The sequence below is a fragment of the Megascapheus bottae genome, chromosome 11, assembly GCF_031878675.1.
Source record: "Megascapheus bottae isolate mThoBot1 chromosome 11, mThoBot2.hap1, whole genome shotgun sequence".
Classification (NCBI taxonomy): domain Eukaryota; kingdom Metazoa; phylum Chordata; class Mammalia; order Rodentia; family Geomyidae; genus Megascapheus; species Megascapheus bottae.
In genome coordinates this window covers 56,860,298-56,878,132 of record NC_143519.1, presented here as the reverse complement: position 1 = coordinate 56,878,132, position 17,835 = coordinate 56,860,298, and the positions used below count along the sequence as shown (strand labels likewise).

General features: G+C 44.4%; 1 protein-coding gene across 1 annotated transcript in view; it reads right to left on the bottom strand.

The window, feature by feature from the left end:
* Nucleotides 1–17,835, bottom strand: part of Flt1 (fms related receptor tyrosine kinase 1) — a 180,783-nt gene that overhangs the window by 13,795 nt on the left and 149,153 nt on the right. The window contains exons 20-25 of the mRNA XM_090342332.1: nt 17,088–17,176; nt 9,383–9,539; nt 8,597–8,694; nt 5,998–6,120; nt 2,973–3,084; nt 1,298–1,397 (exon numbers count right to left, since the gene is read on the bottom strand). Coding sequence (XP_090198458.1) covers nt 1,298–1,397; nt 2,973–3,084; nt 5,998–6,120; nt 8,597–8,694; nt 9,383–9,539; nt 17,088–17,176 — 679 coding nt within the window. The remainder of the gene's footprint in view (nt 1–1,297; nt 1,398–2,972; nt 3,085–5,997; nt 6,121–8,596; nt 8,695–9,382; nt 9,540–17,087; nt 17,177–17,835) is intronic.

The following is a 17,835-nucleotide window of genomic DNA, read 5'->3' as shown; positions in this document are numbered from 1 at the left end:
GAAAGGTGGTGCTGCCTCAGGGAAGCCCAAGTACTTGTCTGCAAGCAGCTCAACAAAACTGCAAGTGTCATCACATTCCTGCTGAAGCCTCAAAGTGCAAAACACACACAAAGTCACAGGAAGAGTACCCAGGGGAGGCGAGCAGAGCAGGCTGACAATGGAGAATCCTCCACTGGATTCCTCAAGTTACCAGAGGGCATAGCAGGAAAGCACTGCACAGGCATCCAGACCAGCTACAGATGGCTGCGGGCCTCCTCCTAAAAGATTCTACAGGAGCCCCCGTGCCCAAGGAGCCTCTGTGGAAAAAAGACCCCTTCCCCTCCCTACACGGTTCCCCCAAATCCACACAGGGCTATGTGAGTCTTTGGTGAAGATGACTGAGTGAGGATGGCTGAATGAGAAAGAGGGCTCTGGTCTCTCTCTCCATGACAGCTCTAGCATTAGGCTGTCTCTTGGTGAGTGAGGCCAATATCTTGTGGTCTATTTGTTTGGCTCAGATTTCCACCTAGTAACTGAGTTTTGAACTTGAATCCCCTGCTAGTGATCTTTTGTGTTGTTGTTTAAGAAAATATTTACTTACGTGTTACTATTTTAGCAATGATAAAGTGATTGCAACAGGTTTGAAAAGCATACAGACACACTATTACAGGTTATAGAGTCACAACTGAGTTTAAATCCCTCTGGGATTTATTTTTTTCTGGGATTTATTAACTAACAGACTCAGAAATTAAAATTGTAAGATGAAATCCAGTATTAGTACTTACAATAGATTTGACAATTGAACTTTTAATTTTTTTTTTGCCAGTCCTGGGGCTTGAACTCAGGTCCTTGGGTTTTCTCAAGGCTAGCACTCGACTGCTTGAGCCACCGCACAACTTTCAGCTTTTTCTGTGTATGTGGTACCAAGAAATCAAACCCAAGGCTTCATGCATGCTAGGCAAGCACTCTACCACTAGGCCACACTCCTGGCCCCTAGCTAGAATTCTTGACTGAAGACAAGAATTTCACTTTACTTGAACCAATCCTAAGGTTTCTGTGCAGCCAATACTATACATAGGGAGAATATGATTTGTTGATCGAATTAAAAATCCCAGCTAGAGGTCTTGCAGAGTCATATCAGTAGTTAGGAGAGAAGGAGGTAGGGTGGATCAAGGACAATATGCTCTATTCCAGGAAAACCCTCCCCACAGAGCTGAGCCCAAATAGAGTCTAGGATCATCGATTCTCTAAAGACAAAGCGATCACTTGTGCCCTCCATGTCTGTTGGGTGGGGGTGGAGGAATAAGCCAGGACTCACATCTCAGGAGTGGCGTGCTCAGGGGCCCTCATCCTCATGCCTTCCTTCAGGCCACTGCAGAAGTCCTCATCCATTTGCACTCCTGGGTAAGGAGAGCCACCTGCAGGGGACAGTAGGAGACAGTAGATTCGGAGGGTTTGGGTACAAAAGGACCAGGGGGGCTATTCAATGTTTCTTCTGGCTGTTCAAAATGGTGGTTCAGTAACAATTCCCAGTGGCTGAGACCCATTTCAGTGGAGGTCAGCAGTGGGTGGGGGGGCTGGACCATGAATGACAAGGTCAGTTCCTGTCTTATCCTCAAAGGCCACTCCCACCCATTTGGTCAGGGTGGTCAGGGATAGGCAATCTGCTCTGTCCCCACAGGACATTTTAAAGAAATTCCATCATTACACCTGTTCCTTGGGTTAATGACCTGGGTTTGTTTTGCTGTTGTGGTTCAGACTCAGCTCTGAACTCAGGGCTTCTCACTTGGTGCTCTACCACTTGATCCATGCCTGCAGCACTGCTATTTGCTAGTTATTTGAGAGCTAAACATCTGCTGGACTTTTATAGATAGCTAGCTTTAAACATTGATCCTTCAGATTTCAGCCGTGGTCTTCAAGGAGCCTGACTGGGGGCAGAGAGGGCAAGGCCTTCAGACTAAGCTGCTTCAGTTTGTGTCTGTGTGTGCTTTCTAGTAGTTGCTTTTAGGAAGCAGCTGGGAGACGTGCACCGTGTCACTAGAGGGCCACTGTGGCCGCCAAGCTGCTTTCAAAGACTGGAAGCAACAGGTGTTGTCATCGAAAGCAAGGCAATGATTTTTACACATTACAGGAAGCCAGGGATGTTACCGGGTGACTTATTTGCTTATTTGGCAAAGTCCAAAGGACTCTTGGCTAGAACTCTGTGCTTGGGAGGCTTCACATCACTGCTGTGTCAGGGAGCAGATGTTGGATCTGTGCACAGTCACAGGCCTAGGGGCTTCAAGGTTTCGAAGAATCCAGAGTAGATAGGACTGCAGACTGCTCTTCACAGATGGCCAGAAGAAAGCAGCATGCAGGCCTATGTTGTATATGAATATGAGGACAAGAGTGGGCCTGATCTCTCTCCCTCTCTCCCCGTTTCCCTTTCTCTCCCTCCTTCCTGTGCCTGTAATAGGGCTAGAACCCAGGGCCTGGGGACTGTTTTTGAGTTTTTGTTTTTGTTTCTGTTTTGCTCAAGGCTAGCACTCTACCACTTGAGCCCCAACTCTATATGTGGCTTTTTGATTGTGGAGATAAGAGTCTCCCAGACTTTTCTACCCAGGCTGACTTTGAACTCAAATCTTCAGATGTCGACCTCCTGAGTAACAAGGATTACAGGTGTGAATGGCTGGTGCCTGTTATAGGCCTGCCTCACCTTCCCATTGGCTCAGTGAGCCTTAAGACATTCTGTGGGATAGGTGAGGTAGGGAGGGACGGGTGAAGGATATTGGAGCACTGTGTGTTTGAAGAACTACCCTCTTCACGATCGCATAAACCATTCCTGCAGTGTGGATGTATGTGCATGCACACATCATTGCTCGTCTGAGAGGCTGCTCAGACCCAGCCTCTCCCAGGGGTTGCAATAGGCTCAGGTGTTAACCTGACGGTTGGGGCTATTCAAAGAACGCTGAGCAGAGGCCAAAGACTGACTTCTAGGCCACTTCCATATTTACCTAGAGAGAAGATTTCCCACAGCAGCACTCCATAAGACCACACGTCGCTCTTGGTGCTATAGATTTTGTCAAAGATGGATTCAGGTGCCATCCATTTGAGAGGAAGTCGGGTCTGGAACAGGACAAGAGGACCCTGAGCAGACAGACATGAAACCAAAGCACATCCAGCCCCAGTGACCAAGGTCCCCTCCCTCATAAGATTTTCCTTACAGAAAACTCCTAAAGCACAGGGTGCTGTGCTAAAAGAGGAATCCGGGCCTCGATGACCTGCTGGATGCAATGCCTGGTTAGTAAGCTCCTCTAGTAGGCCCAGCTCATCCTAACTTTAAAAGAAACCCCTTGCTGGGTGCTGGTGGCTCACACCTGGAATCCTAGCTACTCAAGAGGCTGAGGTCTGAGGATCATGGTTCAAAGCCAGCCTGGGCCTGAAAGTCCATGAGACTGTGTTTCAAATTAACCACCAGAAAACTGGAAGAGGTGCTGTAGCTCAGAGTGGTAACATGTTAGCCTTGAGCTGAAGAGCTCAGGGACAGAGCTCAGGCCAAGAGTTCAAGCCTCATGACAGGAAAGAAAGAGAGAAAGAAAGAAAGAAAGAAAGAAAGAAAGAAAGAAAGAAAGAAAGAAAGAAAGAAAAAAAGAAAGAAAGAAAGAGACAAAAGAAAGAAAGAAAGAAAGAAAGAAAGAGACGAAAGAAAGAAAGAAAGAAAGAAAGAAAGAAAGAAAGAAAGAAAGAAAGAAAGAAAGAAAAGAAAGAAAGGAGAGAAGGAGGGATGGAGGGAGGAAGAGGGGAGGGAGGAAGGAAGGAAGGAAGGAAGGAAGGAAGGAAGGAAGGAAGGAAGGAAGGAAGGAAGGAAAAGAAAGAAACCCCTTTCCCCACCAAGGCCTCTACTGCAAGAGCTAGAGAAAGAGAGTGAGTGATGTGAATGCCAAGATCCCCTGAAAGTTGGTGGTTATTTCCCAGAACTTTCCTAAGGAGGAGGACTTATCATTATTATTGCTTCCTGTACAGAGGCTTGAACTCAAAGGCACTGTTCCTTAGTTTGGTTTTTATTTTTATTTTTCTATCTTAAGGCTTGTACTCTACCCCTTGGGCCACAGCTCCACTTCCAGATTTTTGCTGGGTAATAGGAGATAGGAGTCTCATAGATTCTCCTGCCTTGCTGGCTTTGAACCAGGATTCTTACCCTCTTGAGTAGCTAGGATTATAGACACGAGCCACAGGAACTGGCACTGAATGGAAATTTATTCTGTATGTGTTTGCTAGTACTAGAGTTTGAACTCAGGGCCTCATGCTCTTTCTTGGCCTTTTCACTCAATATTGGCACTCTGCCACACGAGCCCTGCCTTTGTTTGCAATAAGAGGAGTTTAGAAAGGCATCCTGGAGGTTAAGTCATTGAATGGGGTTTAGAGTTCAGCCCAGTAGGTGCACTTGCTAAGCATGTACAGATCCTGGCCTCAGGCTCTAGTATGCCCACCATACTAGAAGGAAAAGGGAAAGGGAGACTTAATTTTTAGGAGAATGTATGGTTGGTTTCAGGCATGCAGACAAATCTTACTTTTCCCCCAGATAGCAGGAATCCCAGTGAGTTATCCAGGGAAAGGGATGACTGGGCATTGGCAGGAAATAGGGAATAATGGAAAGACAAAGAGATTTAAAAATTTTTAAAAGGATTCCTCTCATCAGTGACTCTGGAGCAGTGATTCTCAGTGTATGGTTCTGGACTGCTATATACATAGGTAACATCATCTAGGGTCTTGCTAGAGATAAGGCTCAGAAGTGTTGCTTGTCTTAGCACATGAAAGGTGCTGGGTTTAATTCTTACCATCACCACCAAAAACCAAAGCTTTATGAAGTGCAGATTTTTGCTGGATTTTGATGGGTTACCTCTCTAATTCTAGCTACCCAGAAGGCTTAGATCCTATGATCAGCCTTGAGAGGACAGTCCATAAAATTCCAATCACTAACCAACAAAAAGCCAGAAGTGGAACTGTGGCTCAAGTGGTGAAGTGCCAGCTTGAGCACAGCTAAGAGACTGGCTCATGCTTGTAATCCTAGGTACAGGAGACTAAAATCTGAGGATCATAGTTCAAAGTCAGCCTGGACAGGAAAGTGTGAGACTCATCTCCAAATAATTACCCCCAAAAGCTAGAAGTGATGGGAAGCTGTAGTGAAGCTGTAGCTCAAGAGGTAGACTGCTAGCCTTGAGCAAAATAACCCAGGTCCTGAGTTTCAGCCTTAAGATTGCATGCACATGCGTACACACACACACACACACACACACACACACACACACACACACACACACACACATTTCAGGTGGAGAATTTGCACCAGGGCTCTGGAGTGGGGCACTCCAGGTGATCTAGGTGATGTGTAAACTCTGCTGGAGAGACACCAGCAGAGCCCAGGCCCAAGCTAAAACCCTTCTGGAAGAGGCCCGACAGGAGAGGACACAGGAGGTCATCAACTGAGTGACAAATAACACTGTGTTTAAAAACAAACAGGGGAGGGACGCCAGAATGTGGGATGCTGCCATGGAAGACAGGGAGATGCGAGTTCTCTCCCCAGTGAGATAGTCATCCCCTCCCCCACCCTTTCCCCTCAGTGGAGGAACAGACACCTGCTGAATCCATCACTAGGGTTTATTTGAGGAAAAGAGTCCAGGCTGTTCTTTTCGGCAGGACAACCAACTCCCATAGGAGTTCCCGGCTGGAAAGCCTGTGGTCTCACCAAAAAGGCCCCAGGGGCATTCTACTCAGGTGAACAAATCACAAGCAGTGTTCCCCAAAGGACAGACAGAAAACCAAGGGGTAGGGATGAGCAAAAGCAGGTGACAGTGGCCTCCCCCCATGCCGGGGCTGGCTGGCACAGTTCAGGAGACCTGCTTGTCATCATAGGAAGCCCAGTAGAGTTTTCGGGGACTACTGTTGGAGAAGTGTAAATATTTATTAAGGACTTCAGTGTGTGGTTTAAAAAAAAAGGGGGGGTTCTAAATGAGTCAAATAAACATCAGGCTGACTTACGTCTCCTTTTCTCACATAATCGGGGTTCTTATAAATATCCCGGGCGAGGCCAAAATCACAAATCTTCACCACATTGTTCTCAGATAAAAGAATGTTTCGTGCTGCCAGGTCTCGATGAATGCACTATAATAAAACAGTTGCATAATCAATGCACTTCCTTAATCTAACCGACTAATTTCCTGTGCCCTGTCAGTATTGTTCACTTGTGGATCCATTTCACAAGCTGCAAAGGAAGTGAGTTGGAGCACAGAGTTACCACAAACATGGAAGTGCTTCTTTACAGATCCAGGTCCCTGGAGGCCCCACAAGCCAAGAGTTGCTCTGAATCTGAATCTGCTCTGCAAGTCAGTGTCCTAGCCGACAGCAGACACGAGCTCCACCAGTGAGTAAAACGGCTCTTGTTTTTCTTCTCAACAGAAAATAATATTACACACCGGGCCAGATGTTCCCCCTCTCCCCTTTCTGTATACAATTTTAAACAATCTAAATCAATTATCTAAAGCTGTGTGTGTGTTGTGTGTGCGCTGATACTGGGGTTTGAACCCAAAGCCTTGGTGCTGTCCCTTAGCTTTTTTTGCTCAAGGCTGACTCTCTACTACTTGAGCCACACCCCCATTTCCAGCTTTTGATAATTAATTAGAAATAAAAGTCTAATGGACTTTCCTGCCCAGGCTTTGAATTGGGCAGATCTCAACTTCCCAAGTACCTAGGATTAGAGGAATGAGCCACCAGCCCCTGGCTATGAAATCATTCCACATAAATGATTTTTATTAGTGTATTCTTAATTGTACAAAGTGAGAATTTTTGTTGTGAAATTTCCATACACTCACATACTATCCTTAGATTGTATTTACCCACTCTGCTTAAAAGGACCATTTTTTTAAACCTGTATCCTAAATACATTTTACTTATTATTTCAATTTTCATTAGCATATACTTATTGGGCAAAATAATGGGTTTCATAATGACATTTTCACAAGGTCTTGCTCTGTAGCCCAGGCTGACTTTAAACAAGCCTTGAGATGATGGCCCTGCCTCAGTGTGTTGGTCCTCGGGACCTAGGCATGTGCTACCTCATTGACTGGAGCCCAGGTTTTGTGGGAGGCCCCACATGGATGCATTATAGCCGCTCTCCTGGAAAGCTGTGTACTCTGAGAGTCTGGCCAGCTTTGAAAGCACACCAAAGGCTGCTGGACAGGACAGGGTCTGAATCTGTAGTCATACCAGTCTGAAGGCCCCCAATCTGGGAAGTGAAGCAGCGCCTGGCCTGTTTAGTACTTGGATGGGAGAATGGCCGCTGGATTTGTCTGGCCAACTCGGGACCAGACAAATTTTAGGCTCTTGCCTAAAATTAAATTCTACCAGTTAGGGCCTGGGCTCATCATCCTCAAAATTCCGCAGATGGGGCAAGGTAAGACCCTGGGGCAGTGCTTATTTTGGAGCTGAGGATACTGAATTCACAGCAAAGGCATAGGTTTAGAAGAAACAGCAGAGGAAAAGTTTCTGAGAATTTTCACTCTGAAGAAAAATAATAAATGCTTAAGGATTTAAACACAATCAACTTTAAAACAATTTTCTTGGGGCCGGGAGTTTGGCCTAGTGGTAGACTGCTTGCCTAGCATGCACTAAGACCTGGGTTTAATTCCTTGGTACCATATACATAGAAAAAAGCTGGAAATGGTACTGTGGTTCAAGTGGTAGAGCTCTAGCCTTGAGAAATCCCAAGAAGAGTGCTCAGGCCCTGAGCTCAAGCCCAGAACTGACAGGAGGAAGAGGAGGAGGAGGAGGAGGAGGAAGAGAAGAAAAAAAACAATTTTCTTGGCATCCATGTATCCAAATATAACTTCCTGCCTTATTAAAATGCAGTTTTCCCTGTGCACTAGTGGCTTATGCCTATAATTTTAACTACTCAGGAGGCTGAGATCTGAGGATTGAGGTTCAAAGCCAGGTGGGGTGGAAAAGTCCAATTAACCATCAAAATGTTGTAAATGGTTGAGGTAGCTCAAGTGGTAGAGCATCAGCCTTGAGCAAAAAAGCTAAGGAGTTCAAGATCCACTACTGATACTCACAAAATGTATGATTTTTTTTTTTTTGTCAGTTGTGGTGCTTGAACTCTAGTCCTGGGTGCTGTCCCTGAGTTCTTCAGCTCAAGGCTTTCCCTCTACCACTTGAGCCACAGCGCCACTTCCGGTTTCCGGTAATTAATTGGAGAAAAGAGTCTCACAGACTTTGGTGCCCTGACTGGCTTTGAACTATGATCCTCAGATCTCAGCCTCCTGAGTATCTAGGATTACAGCAAAATGTATGAGTAAAAACAAAAGTCCCACAACTGATAAACAAAATAGTGGAAGCAAGAAAAAAATAAAACCTTTCATATATACGTGTGTGTGTGTGTGTGTGTGTGTGTACACACTTCTAAGGGGAGAAAAAGTCAAGCATAGTAATACACATCCATCATCCCAGCACTCTAGAGGCTGAGGCAGAAGGGTCACGCGTTCAGGACCAGCCTAGGCCCCATAGTGAAATCCTGTCTCAAAAAGAAAACAATAAAAATAATAATAAAATGAAAGAAACAAAAATAGTAAACTGATCAACTGACCTTCCTGGAAGACAAAAACTCCATGCCTCTGGCCACTTGAAAGCTGTAAGAAATCAGATCTTCCATAGTGAGCGGCTGCCTGTAGAACTCATCAGAATCTGCAAAACAGTTGAACCCAAACCAAATCCCAGTTTATGCCAGGTGCCAGTGGCTCATGCCTATAATCCTAGCTACTCAGGAGGCTGAGATCTGAGGATCACGGTTCCAAGCCAGCCTAGATAGGAAAGCAGGAGATTCTTATCTCCAACTAATTACCGAAAAGGTAGGAAATGAAGTTGTGTCTCAAGTGGTAGAGCACTACCTTTGAGCAAAATAAAGCCTGGGGACAACAGACCTCAGGCTTTTAGATCAAGCCCCAGGACTGGCACTCTTTCTACACACACACACACACACACACACACACACACACACACACCCCAGTTTACTGCAACAATGTTAGCAAAACTTTAACAAATGGATCAGAGTTCACATGCAAGAGCAGCTGAGTCTCCACAATAATATTAGAAAAATTTCCAGGCTTGTAGTCCATAGAACTGGGGACATAAAGGGAGGAGGAAGATGACCCAGAAGGACCAAAAGTCCCAAGGGGAAGATAATCACACGCTTCCCTGTCAAAATTAGTAACTCTGTAAATAATCTTAATTCGAATCTTATCTCCTTAGGACACTATCCTTCAAGTCTCCCACGGATGTTTATTAGGGTGATAAATACGAAAAAAATGTCAGAGATGCACAGTATGTTGTAAAAATATCTCTGACTGTAGGACAGGAAGGAATGAATACTTACCCTCCTCTTCCTCCACATCACTCAGACTTTTATCTTCCTGGAACCCAGAGCTTGCGAAGCTCTCGCTGCTGGTGACACTGTCTAATCTGGGTTTTTGGTCTGCTTCCAGGCCTGGCTCCAGCTTTTCTTTCTTAGGTTCCACGTACAATGCAGCATCCTTAGAACACATGGAGAAGGGCTTGGGTGAAAGGGAATCTCAGCCCAGCAACCGGGACTTTGGCCTTTCAGACTCGACATCAGCTGAATTGGAGAGTGTCATTCCACAACAGAGATTCTGAATGAAGTTGCAAGGGCCTGAGGGTAGCCAGGCTTGTGGAATCTGCTTTGTTCTGGCCGGGGCTTTTAGACAGCATCTTAGGTCAGATGAAGGAGTATAGGAAAGCCAGGGTCGTGCCTGTAATCCTAGCTCATCAGGACGCTGAAATCTGATCCTCAGATCATGGTTTGAAGCAAGCTTGGGAAGAAAAATTTGTTAAACTCTTACCTTCAATTGACACAATTTTTTTTTTTTTGGCCAGTCCTGGGGCTTCAACTCAGGGCCTGAGCACTGTCCTTGGGCTTTTCTCAAGACTAGCGCTCTGTCACTTGAGCCACAGCACCACTTTTGGATTTTTCTGTGTATTTGGTACTGAGGAATTGAACCCAGGGCTTCATGCATGCTAGGCAAGCACTCCACTACTAGGCCTGGCTCCCAGTTCCTCTTCCCTACAATTTTATAAAGTATTTTTACTTATTCATGGAGTAACGTGTTCAGAGAAGTTAAGTAGTCAAGGTCACATGCAACTAGTAAATGCACAGCCTGAACCCAGCTTGGCTGACAGCTCTACTCTATCTGTGCCCACAACTCCTTTCCTTCTGCATCTGTGAGAAATGGTATTCATCTTCCATATTTGTAGTCAGTTTCTCTGGTTTCTCAGAGAAGGGGAACATTCTGTATTTAAAACGCAGATGCAAGTGGATCCTAAGTATAGAGACCTTTGGCTTTGTACTGGGCATTTAAGCCCTGTTTGAACCAACACTGTTCATTAATCATTCCATCATATGCAAAGTCATCTTCCTTTTCTGGGTCTTCTTATCCTTATGTCAAAAGCTCCATTAGTCATTCTTCTCTTTTATTTTTTTTTTTCTTGGTGCCAATTCTGGGGCTTAAACTCAGGGCCTGGGTGCTGTCTCTGAGGGTGTACTTGGGACCTGAGCACTGTCTTTGGGCTTTTTTTCCTCAAGGCTAGCACTCTGCCACTTGAGCCACAGCTCCATTTCTGGCTTTTTCTATGTATGTGGTACCAAGGAAGCAAATCTAGGACTACGTGCAGGCTAGGCAAGCACTCTACCACTAGGCCAAACTCCCGGCCCTTTGTTATTTAAAATCAAGGTTATTGTTCTATCATTTAAGCCATAGCTCCATTTAGAACTTTTTTTTTTTTTCAACCAGTCCTCTGGCTTGAACTCAAGGCCTGGGTAGTGTCCTTGAGCTTTCTCAAGGCTAGCATTCTACCACTTGAGCCACAACACCACTTCTGGCTTTTCTGTGTATCGAACCCAGGGCTTTGTGCATGCTAGGTAAGCATTCTACCACTAGTCCACACTCAAGGCCCGGCTTCCAACTTCTTGATGATTAATTGGAGATGAGAGTCTCATGGATTTTCCTGCCCAGGCTAGCTTCAAACCATGATCTTCAGATTTCAGCCTCCGAGGTATCTAGGATTGTAAGCATGAGTCATTGGCATCCTGCACATTATTTTCTGATTCATGAGAAAGGAGTTATGGGTTCTAGGTGCTCAGGTAGAATAAGAAAATATCTTCCTTCCTTCCTTCCTTACCTTCCTCTCCCTTCCTTCCTTCCTTCCTTCCTTCCTTCCTTCCTTCCTTCCTTCCTTCCTTCCTTCCTTCCTTCCTTCCTGTTTCTGTCTGTTTATCTGTCCTTTCTTTTTTTTGTGCTGGTCCTGGGGCTTGACTCAGAGTCTGATACTGTCCCTGAGTTTTTTTTGGCATTCTACCACTTGAGCCTTAGTTCGACTTCCAGCTTTTTGGTAGTAATTAGAGAGAGGAGTCTCCGGGACTTTCCTGCCTGCACTGGCTTTGAATTGGGATCCTCAGATCTCTGCCTCTTGAATAACTAGGATTACAAGCTGGGTGCAGTGGCCCACGCCTGTAATCCTAGCTACTCAGGAGGCTGAGATCTGAGGATCAACGTTCAAAGCCAGCCAGGGCACAAAAGGATATGAGACTCTTATCTCCAATTAACCTCTAGAAAACGAGAAGGAGGGCTTGGCTCCAGGGTAGGGTGGTAGCCTTGAGCTGAAGAGCTCAGGGACAGTGCCCAGGCCAAGTTCAAGCCCCGTGACCCACAAAACAAAACAAAACAAAAACCTACTAGGACTATAGACGTAAGCTACTGGTACGTGTCTGAGAAAAGATTGTTACTTCCTGTAATAGTTCATCTAAGTGAAGGAAGGAATGACATTGTCCAAAAAGAAATATACTCATTACCTGACTTATTAACCCCACTGTATATCACCTTTATAATAATTTTTAAAAGTTCATCTAGTAACCATGATGTCAGAAACAGTATGAGGAATGACTTTAGGACTGGAACCACAGATTCATCTGGATTCTTCTAGATGGTACTACTACTACTAAAACAGGGGCTAGCTAAGCAGTGTCTTACCTGCACACTAGTGCAGCATGAGGATAAATTAACCTTTGTATCTTCCCTGGGCTTTCTAGAGATGCCACAAAGCAAGAGTGATCCTTCCAGCAGAGGGCACAGTGACAGCAAGTAGAGGATGGGACAGTGAGGCTCTGGAAAGGCAGACTTCACAAACCTGGAAGCTTCCAGGGTCCAACTTCTAGTGACTGCTTATGACCACCAAACCCTGCCTCCATTCAGGCCTGGCTGGGGGAAGGGTTGCAGAAACTTTCAGAGTAAGGGCTTTGTAAATCCAAACCAGGATTTCAGGACTGAAAGGAATGTGAGCTCTTCTTAGCACAGCACAACTTTTCCAGGTACAGAATTTAAAGATTTCTTCTTGTGTGTCTTCATGAAGAAATGTAATTTGGTTCAGTTTATCTGGGGACTGACATTTGATTGCCCACAAGTCTCTTCTCCTAACCAGCCACTGGTGGTGGCTCATGCCTGTAATCCTAACTACTCAGGAGGCTGAGATCTAATTGGAAGCTATCTGGGGCAAGAAAAGGCTGGGAGATTCTTCAAGTGAATAGCAAAAAGTCAGAAATGGAGGTGTGACTCAAATGGTAGAACACTAGAGAAAAAAAATGGGGGGAAGCATGAGGCCTTGAGTTTATGCTCCAGGCCTAGCAGAAAGCAAGAAACCAAGCAAGCAAGCAAGCAAGAAAGACAATTTCCACAAGGGAAGGCATCAGGAAACTCAGGAGCTATAATGGGGGGGGACGGGGTTGCTTGCTTCCTGGGCTCAATTCCTGGCACCCCTCTTCACACCTTCGAGAGTCACAGTATGGACTTGTCTCCAGGATTCTTCACCCATTTGCCAGCCCCAAGTTAAAGGTCTATCCAGCTTTGTGTATGAGTGACTATTTAGAATCTTGAGGACTCTAGCAGAATAGTAAATACTATCTATTGCTTCTGGATGAGTTGATATGGAAAATAACATACCTATTTTCAAGTTAGTCTTTCAGTTTCTTTTTCCCACTTCAGCTTCTCTTTTATCCCTTTAGGTTGCACATACGAAAGACAGCCATGGCTTTTCCACAAAAAAAATCACCGTTCCATGGCAGGGAGGCGAATCATTAAATATAGCCAGAGAAGGAAGCAAACTCTTCAAAACAAAGGACGCACGAACCCAAACGTTCCATCCTGCTCGGGTCCCTGGGGTGTTCTGTTGGCTTAGAGCTTCCTGAACCCAAGCCAGGACTTCAGCACTGAAAGGTGATCTTTACTGCACTCTCACCCAGGGCACTGCGCAGCCCTTTAGCTAATGTTTTTTCTTCCTCATCTTAGGGGATGGGAGGGTGAGGGTGCCTAGGAAAAGTGCTGGGAGATTGTCAGAAATGCTCTTTCTCTCTGACTTCATTCTGTAATAGCTCTGGGTCCCTAAACCGATCACTTTAATCCGACCAGTAAAAAAAAAGAAAAAAAAGCAAATGGCAGTACAAGCTGGTAAACTCAATCTTAACTGACTACAAAATGGGACTAAAAAGCTACAAAAGAATGAGGAAGACTGGAATAAGGAAATACATATGGGACACTGAATCTTTGGCTCTACTTCAAAGGAAGGAGAAAGGAAATCCCCCCATCAAAAGCATCTTCAAGAACTCCAATTCTCCCTGTGCAATGTAAGGCTTTTCCTGATACCCTGAAAGATGACACAAGATGGCTGAGAGGTGCTGAAGTGCTGGCTTCTCTGGGGCATATCCACGCCATATAGTATCTTTCCCTGCCATATTCCTCTTCTAGTAAACTTTTCCATCTTTACTAATGTTCAGGTCTTGCGCCTGAATCCTTCTCTTGTCGCCCATATGGATGAAAGTAAACTTAGCTGCCTCAAATTTTCCCTTCAGCTTGTGAATTTTTGGTAACATATTTGGTGTGTTGACTGGAAATTAGGGTTTAAGTAGGTCTTTTTCTGACTTGAATTCACTGCAAGGTAATAACTTGACTTTACCTCGCTGCTCCCTCATCTGAGTGTGAACTAGCTGTTTCCGAAGATTTCTTTGTTTAAAGATTCCAAGGATTTGACAGCAGATTTAAAACTGAGGAAAATAAGTTCTTGTACATATATATGGTTAGACTGGACAAACACTTGTAACTCTGGTATATCCACATTTGGAAGATAAGAGAATGGGCCAGCTGTCCATTTGTCGGTCTGGTAGTTCATTTACCATATAGATCAGTTCATTAAGTTGTAGTCAACCAAACTGTGGTGTGTGTGTGTACGTGTGTTGGTACAGGGCTTGAACCTGTCCAAGACTTCAGTTCTTGCTTTTTTGCTCAAGGCTGGTCCTCTAACACTTGAGCCATATCTCTACCTCAGGCTTTTTGCTGGTTAATTGAAGATAGACTTGAGGATTTTTCCTTCTGGGCTGGCTTCAAACTGTGATCCTCAGATGTTTGCCTCTCCTGGGTAGCTAGGATTATAGACATGAACCACCGGAACCAAGTTTTGAATTTTTTTTTAATTTAATGAGAAGTAAGTACCCATACTCACTCAATGGGCAACTGATAATGTTGATGAATTCATAATGTATGCTTAATTGAGAGATGCTGATTCTCCCAACAATCCTGTAAGTTGGTGTCTATTTTTGGTGTCAGAACCAGTGCTTGAACTTGATCTTGCTGTCCCTGAGCTTTTTTGCTACCACTTAAGTCACAGCTTCACTTCCCAGTTTTTTTGGTGGTTAAATGGAAATAAGAGTCTCACACACTTTTCTGCCAAAACTGGCTTTGATTCATGATCCTCAGGTCTCAGTCTCTTGAGTAGCTAGTATTGCAGGCATAAGCCACTGGCATCTGGCTATTACCTCCACTGACACTTGTGCTGGAATTAGCTTAGTGGCAAAGTGCTTGCTTAGCGCATGCAACATTCTGGGTTCGATCCTCAGTACCAAGAAAGAAAAGACAAGAACAAAACAGGGGAACTGAGCTTAAAGAAGGTGAGTAGGGGGCCAGGAGTTTGGCCTAGTAATAGAGTGCTTGCCTAGCATACACAAAGATCCAGGTTCGATTCCTTGGTACCACATACAAGAAAAAGCTGGAAGTGGTGCTGAGGCTCAAGTAGAAGAGCTGTAGCCTTGAGAAAGTCCAAGGACTGTGCTCAGGCCCTGAGCTCAAGCCCAGGAATGGCAAAAAAAAAAAAAAAAGGTGAGCGGGAAGTCTGATTTTGCAGTCTGAGTACTTCTACATTAAATTTTTTTTTATCACTATTGATGCCAATTACTGGCTAATAATTTTGAATTATTGTCTCCTGGATATTTGCAGTTGGGAGGATATGGCACTTGTAGCATATGTCACACTGCAAAGTTTTAGTGAAGTATTTCTTTTTCAGTCAATATTTTTTGAGGGGATAAGAAGGGGGGCAGCTGTTGGTGTTGGTGTTGGAATTAGGCAAGTTCTCTGTCACTTGAACCATATCCCCAGTCCTTTTTGCCTTAGTAATTTTTTTTCCTTCTTTTTCTTTTCTTTTCTTTTTTTTTTTTTTTGGTCAGTCATGGGGATTGAACTCAGGGTTTGAATGATGTGCTTAAGCTTTCTTGCTAAAGGCTAGCACACTTCCACTTTGAGCCACCTGTTTTCTAGTGGTTAATTGGAGAGAAGAGACTCATAAACTTTTCTGCCTGAGCTGGCTTTGAACTGTTATCCTCTGATCTCAGCCTACTGATTAGCTAGGATTACAGGTGTGAGCCACCAGTGCCCTACTACTTTTGTAATTGTTTTTCAGATGGGGTCTCCTGCTTTTTGACCAAGTCAGCCTTGGACCACTATCCTTTTACTCATGCTTTAGACATGACTGAGATTATAGGCATGACTACCATGCTGGGACTATTTGCTGATAAAAGGATACAAAGACCTTGCAAACTTTCTTGCTTGTGTTGGATTTAAACTATAATCCTATTTCTACCTCTTAAGGAACTGGGATTACAAGTGTGTCCAAACCTCAGTCAGTTTACTTCATATCTTGTTTGCTTTAAAGTTTAGGCTCACGTGTGTGTGTGTGTGTGTGTGTGTGTGTGTGTGTGATGATAGGGAATCACACCCAGGACTTTGTAACAACTAGAAAAATGCCCTACCACAAGGCCTAGTCCTCCATGTGGGTTTTTGTTTTGTTTTTAAATTGCACAGCTTTTAGTCAATGGATGAGGCTTATTCCGGCTGAGTTAGAGGTAAAGGGGCTGGCACAGGTCTAAGAGGTGGAAGAAACGGCAGTAAGAAGTGAATAAGATGGCTCCTAGCCCTGGTCCATCACTGGCACATTAGAGATGGTGCAAGTCACTTCACTGACTATATCTTTGCCTGAAAGACAACTATATTTGAACAAGTGATATATGCTTGCTAGTACATCTATTACAAAGGGGAAAATAAAGTTATTAAGATGATTTTGATTAGGTAGATGAGTATGTTTATTCACATTATTACTGTGGCATAAGTGATGCCCTGGACTTCTTTTTTCCTTTTATATTCCCTTTTCCTTCCTTCCTTCTTTCTTTCCTTCCTTCCTTCTTTCTTTTCTTCCTTCTTTCCTTCCTTCCCTCCTTCCTTCCTTCCTTCCTTCCTTCCTTCCTTCCTTCCTTCCTTCATTCTTTCCTTCCTTCCTTCGTTCCAACCTTCCTTCTTTTGCTAGTACTAAGATTTGATCTCAGGGCCTAGGCACTATCCCTTTAGCTTTCTGCTCAAGGTTGGCACTGTATCACTTTATCACAGTATCACATCTCTACTTCTGGCTTTTTGGTGGCTAACTGGAGGCAAGAATGTTATGGACTTTCCTGCCCAACTGGCTTCAAACTGTGATCTTCTGATCTCAGTCTCCTGAGTAGCTAGAATTACAGGCATGAGCTACCAGTGCTAAGCTTTGCTGACAAAATTTTGACAGGCTAGCACGGAAGGAAAACATGGACAAAAGGAATAGAAATTGAGTTTTAACCCTAATCATGAATAGAACCAATTAGGTTTTGCCTGTCTTAGGCTGCCCAGGTCTAAATGGAAATCCATTGCTCTCCTTAAATACCTTACCTTGTTGAGAAAGAAGAAGTCTCTTTTGCTCTTGAGGTAGTTGGAGAGATTTCCATATTTGCAGTATTCAACAATCACCATCAGAGGGCCTGCAGCCAAAACAGCACATGCTCAGACATACCAGTCAGTCAACCACTTGCCACCTTGAGCTGGCCTGAGAAACTTCAAGCCAACCTGCCTTTACATTGGGTACAACCTAGCATTTCCACTTAGGGCAGAGAAGAGATGAAAAGAGTGATGTTTTTCACCTGCACCTAAGAAGTACATTTTGTTTGTGTTTTGGTGATGATCCTAGGGCTTAAACTTAGGGCCTGGCTCCTATCCCTGAGTTTTTTCCCCTCAAGGACAGTGCTCTACCACTTGAGCCACACCTCCACTTTTGGCTTTTTGATCGTTAATTGGAGATGGAGCCTCATGGATTTTCCTGGCTGGGCTGGCTTTAAACCACGATCCTTAGATCTTAGTCTCCCGAGTAACTAGGATTATAGGCATGAGCCACAGCACTCAGCTGTGAAGGGTTTTTTTAAAACAAACATCACCTTTATCATAACAAAGTAAATTTTTTAAAAATACAATAGAAATCAAGAATGGAGGCTAGGATAGAGGGAAGGGCTGATGCAAGGGAAGGAAAAGAAAGGAAAGATCCCTGACTGCCCCCATCACTTCTAGATTAGGAAGCACGGGGCTAGGATGAAGGAGCTGGGTGTAGAGTCTAAGAGCTCTTTCCTCCGTGAATGCCTGGCAGATG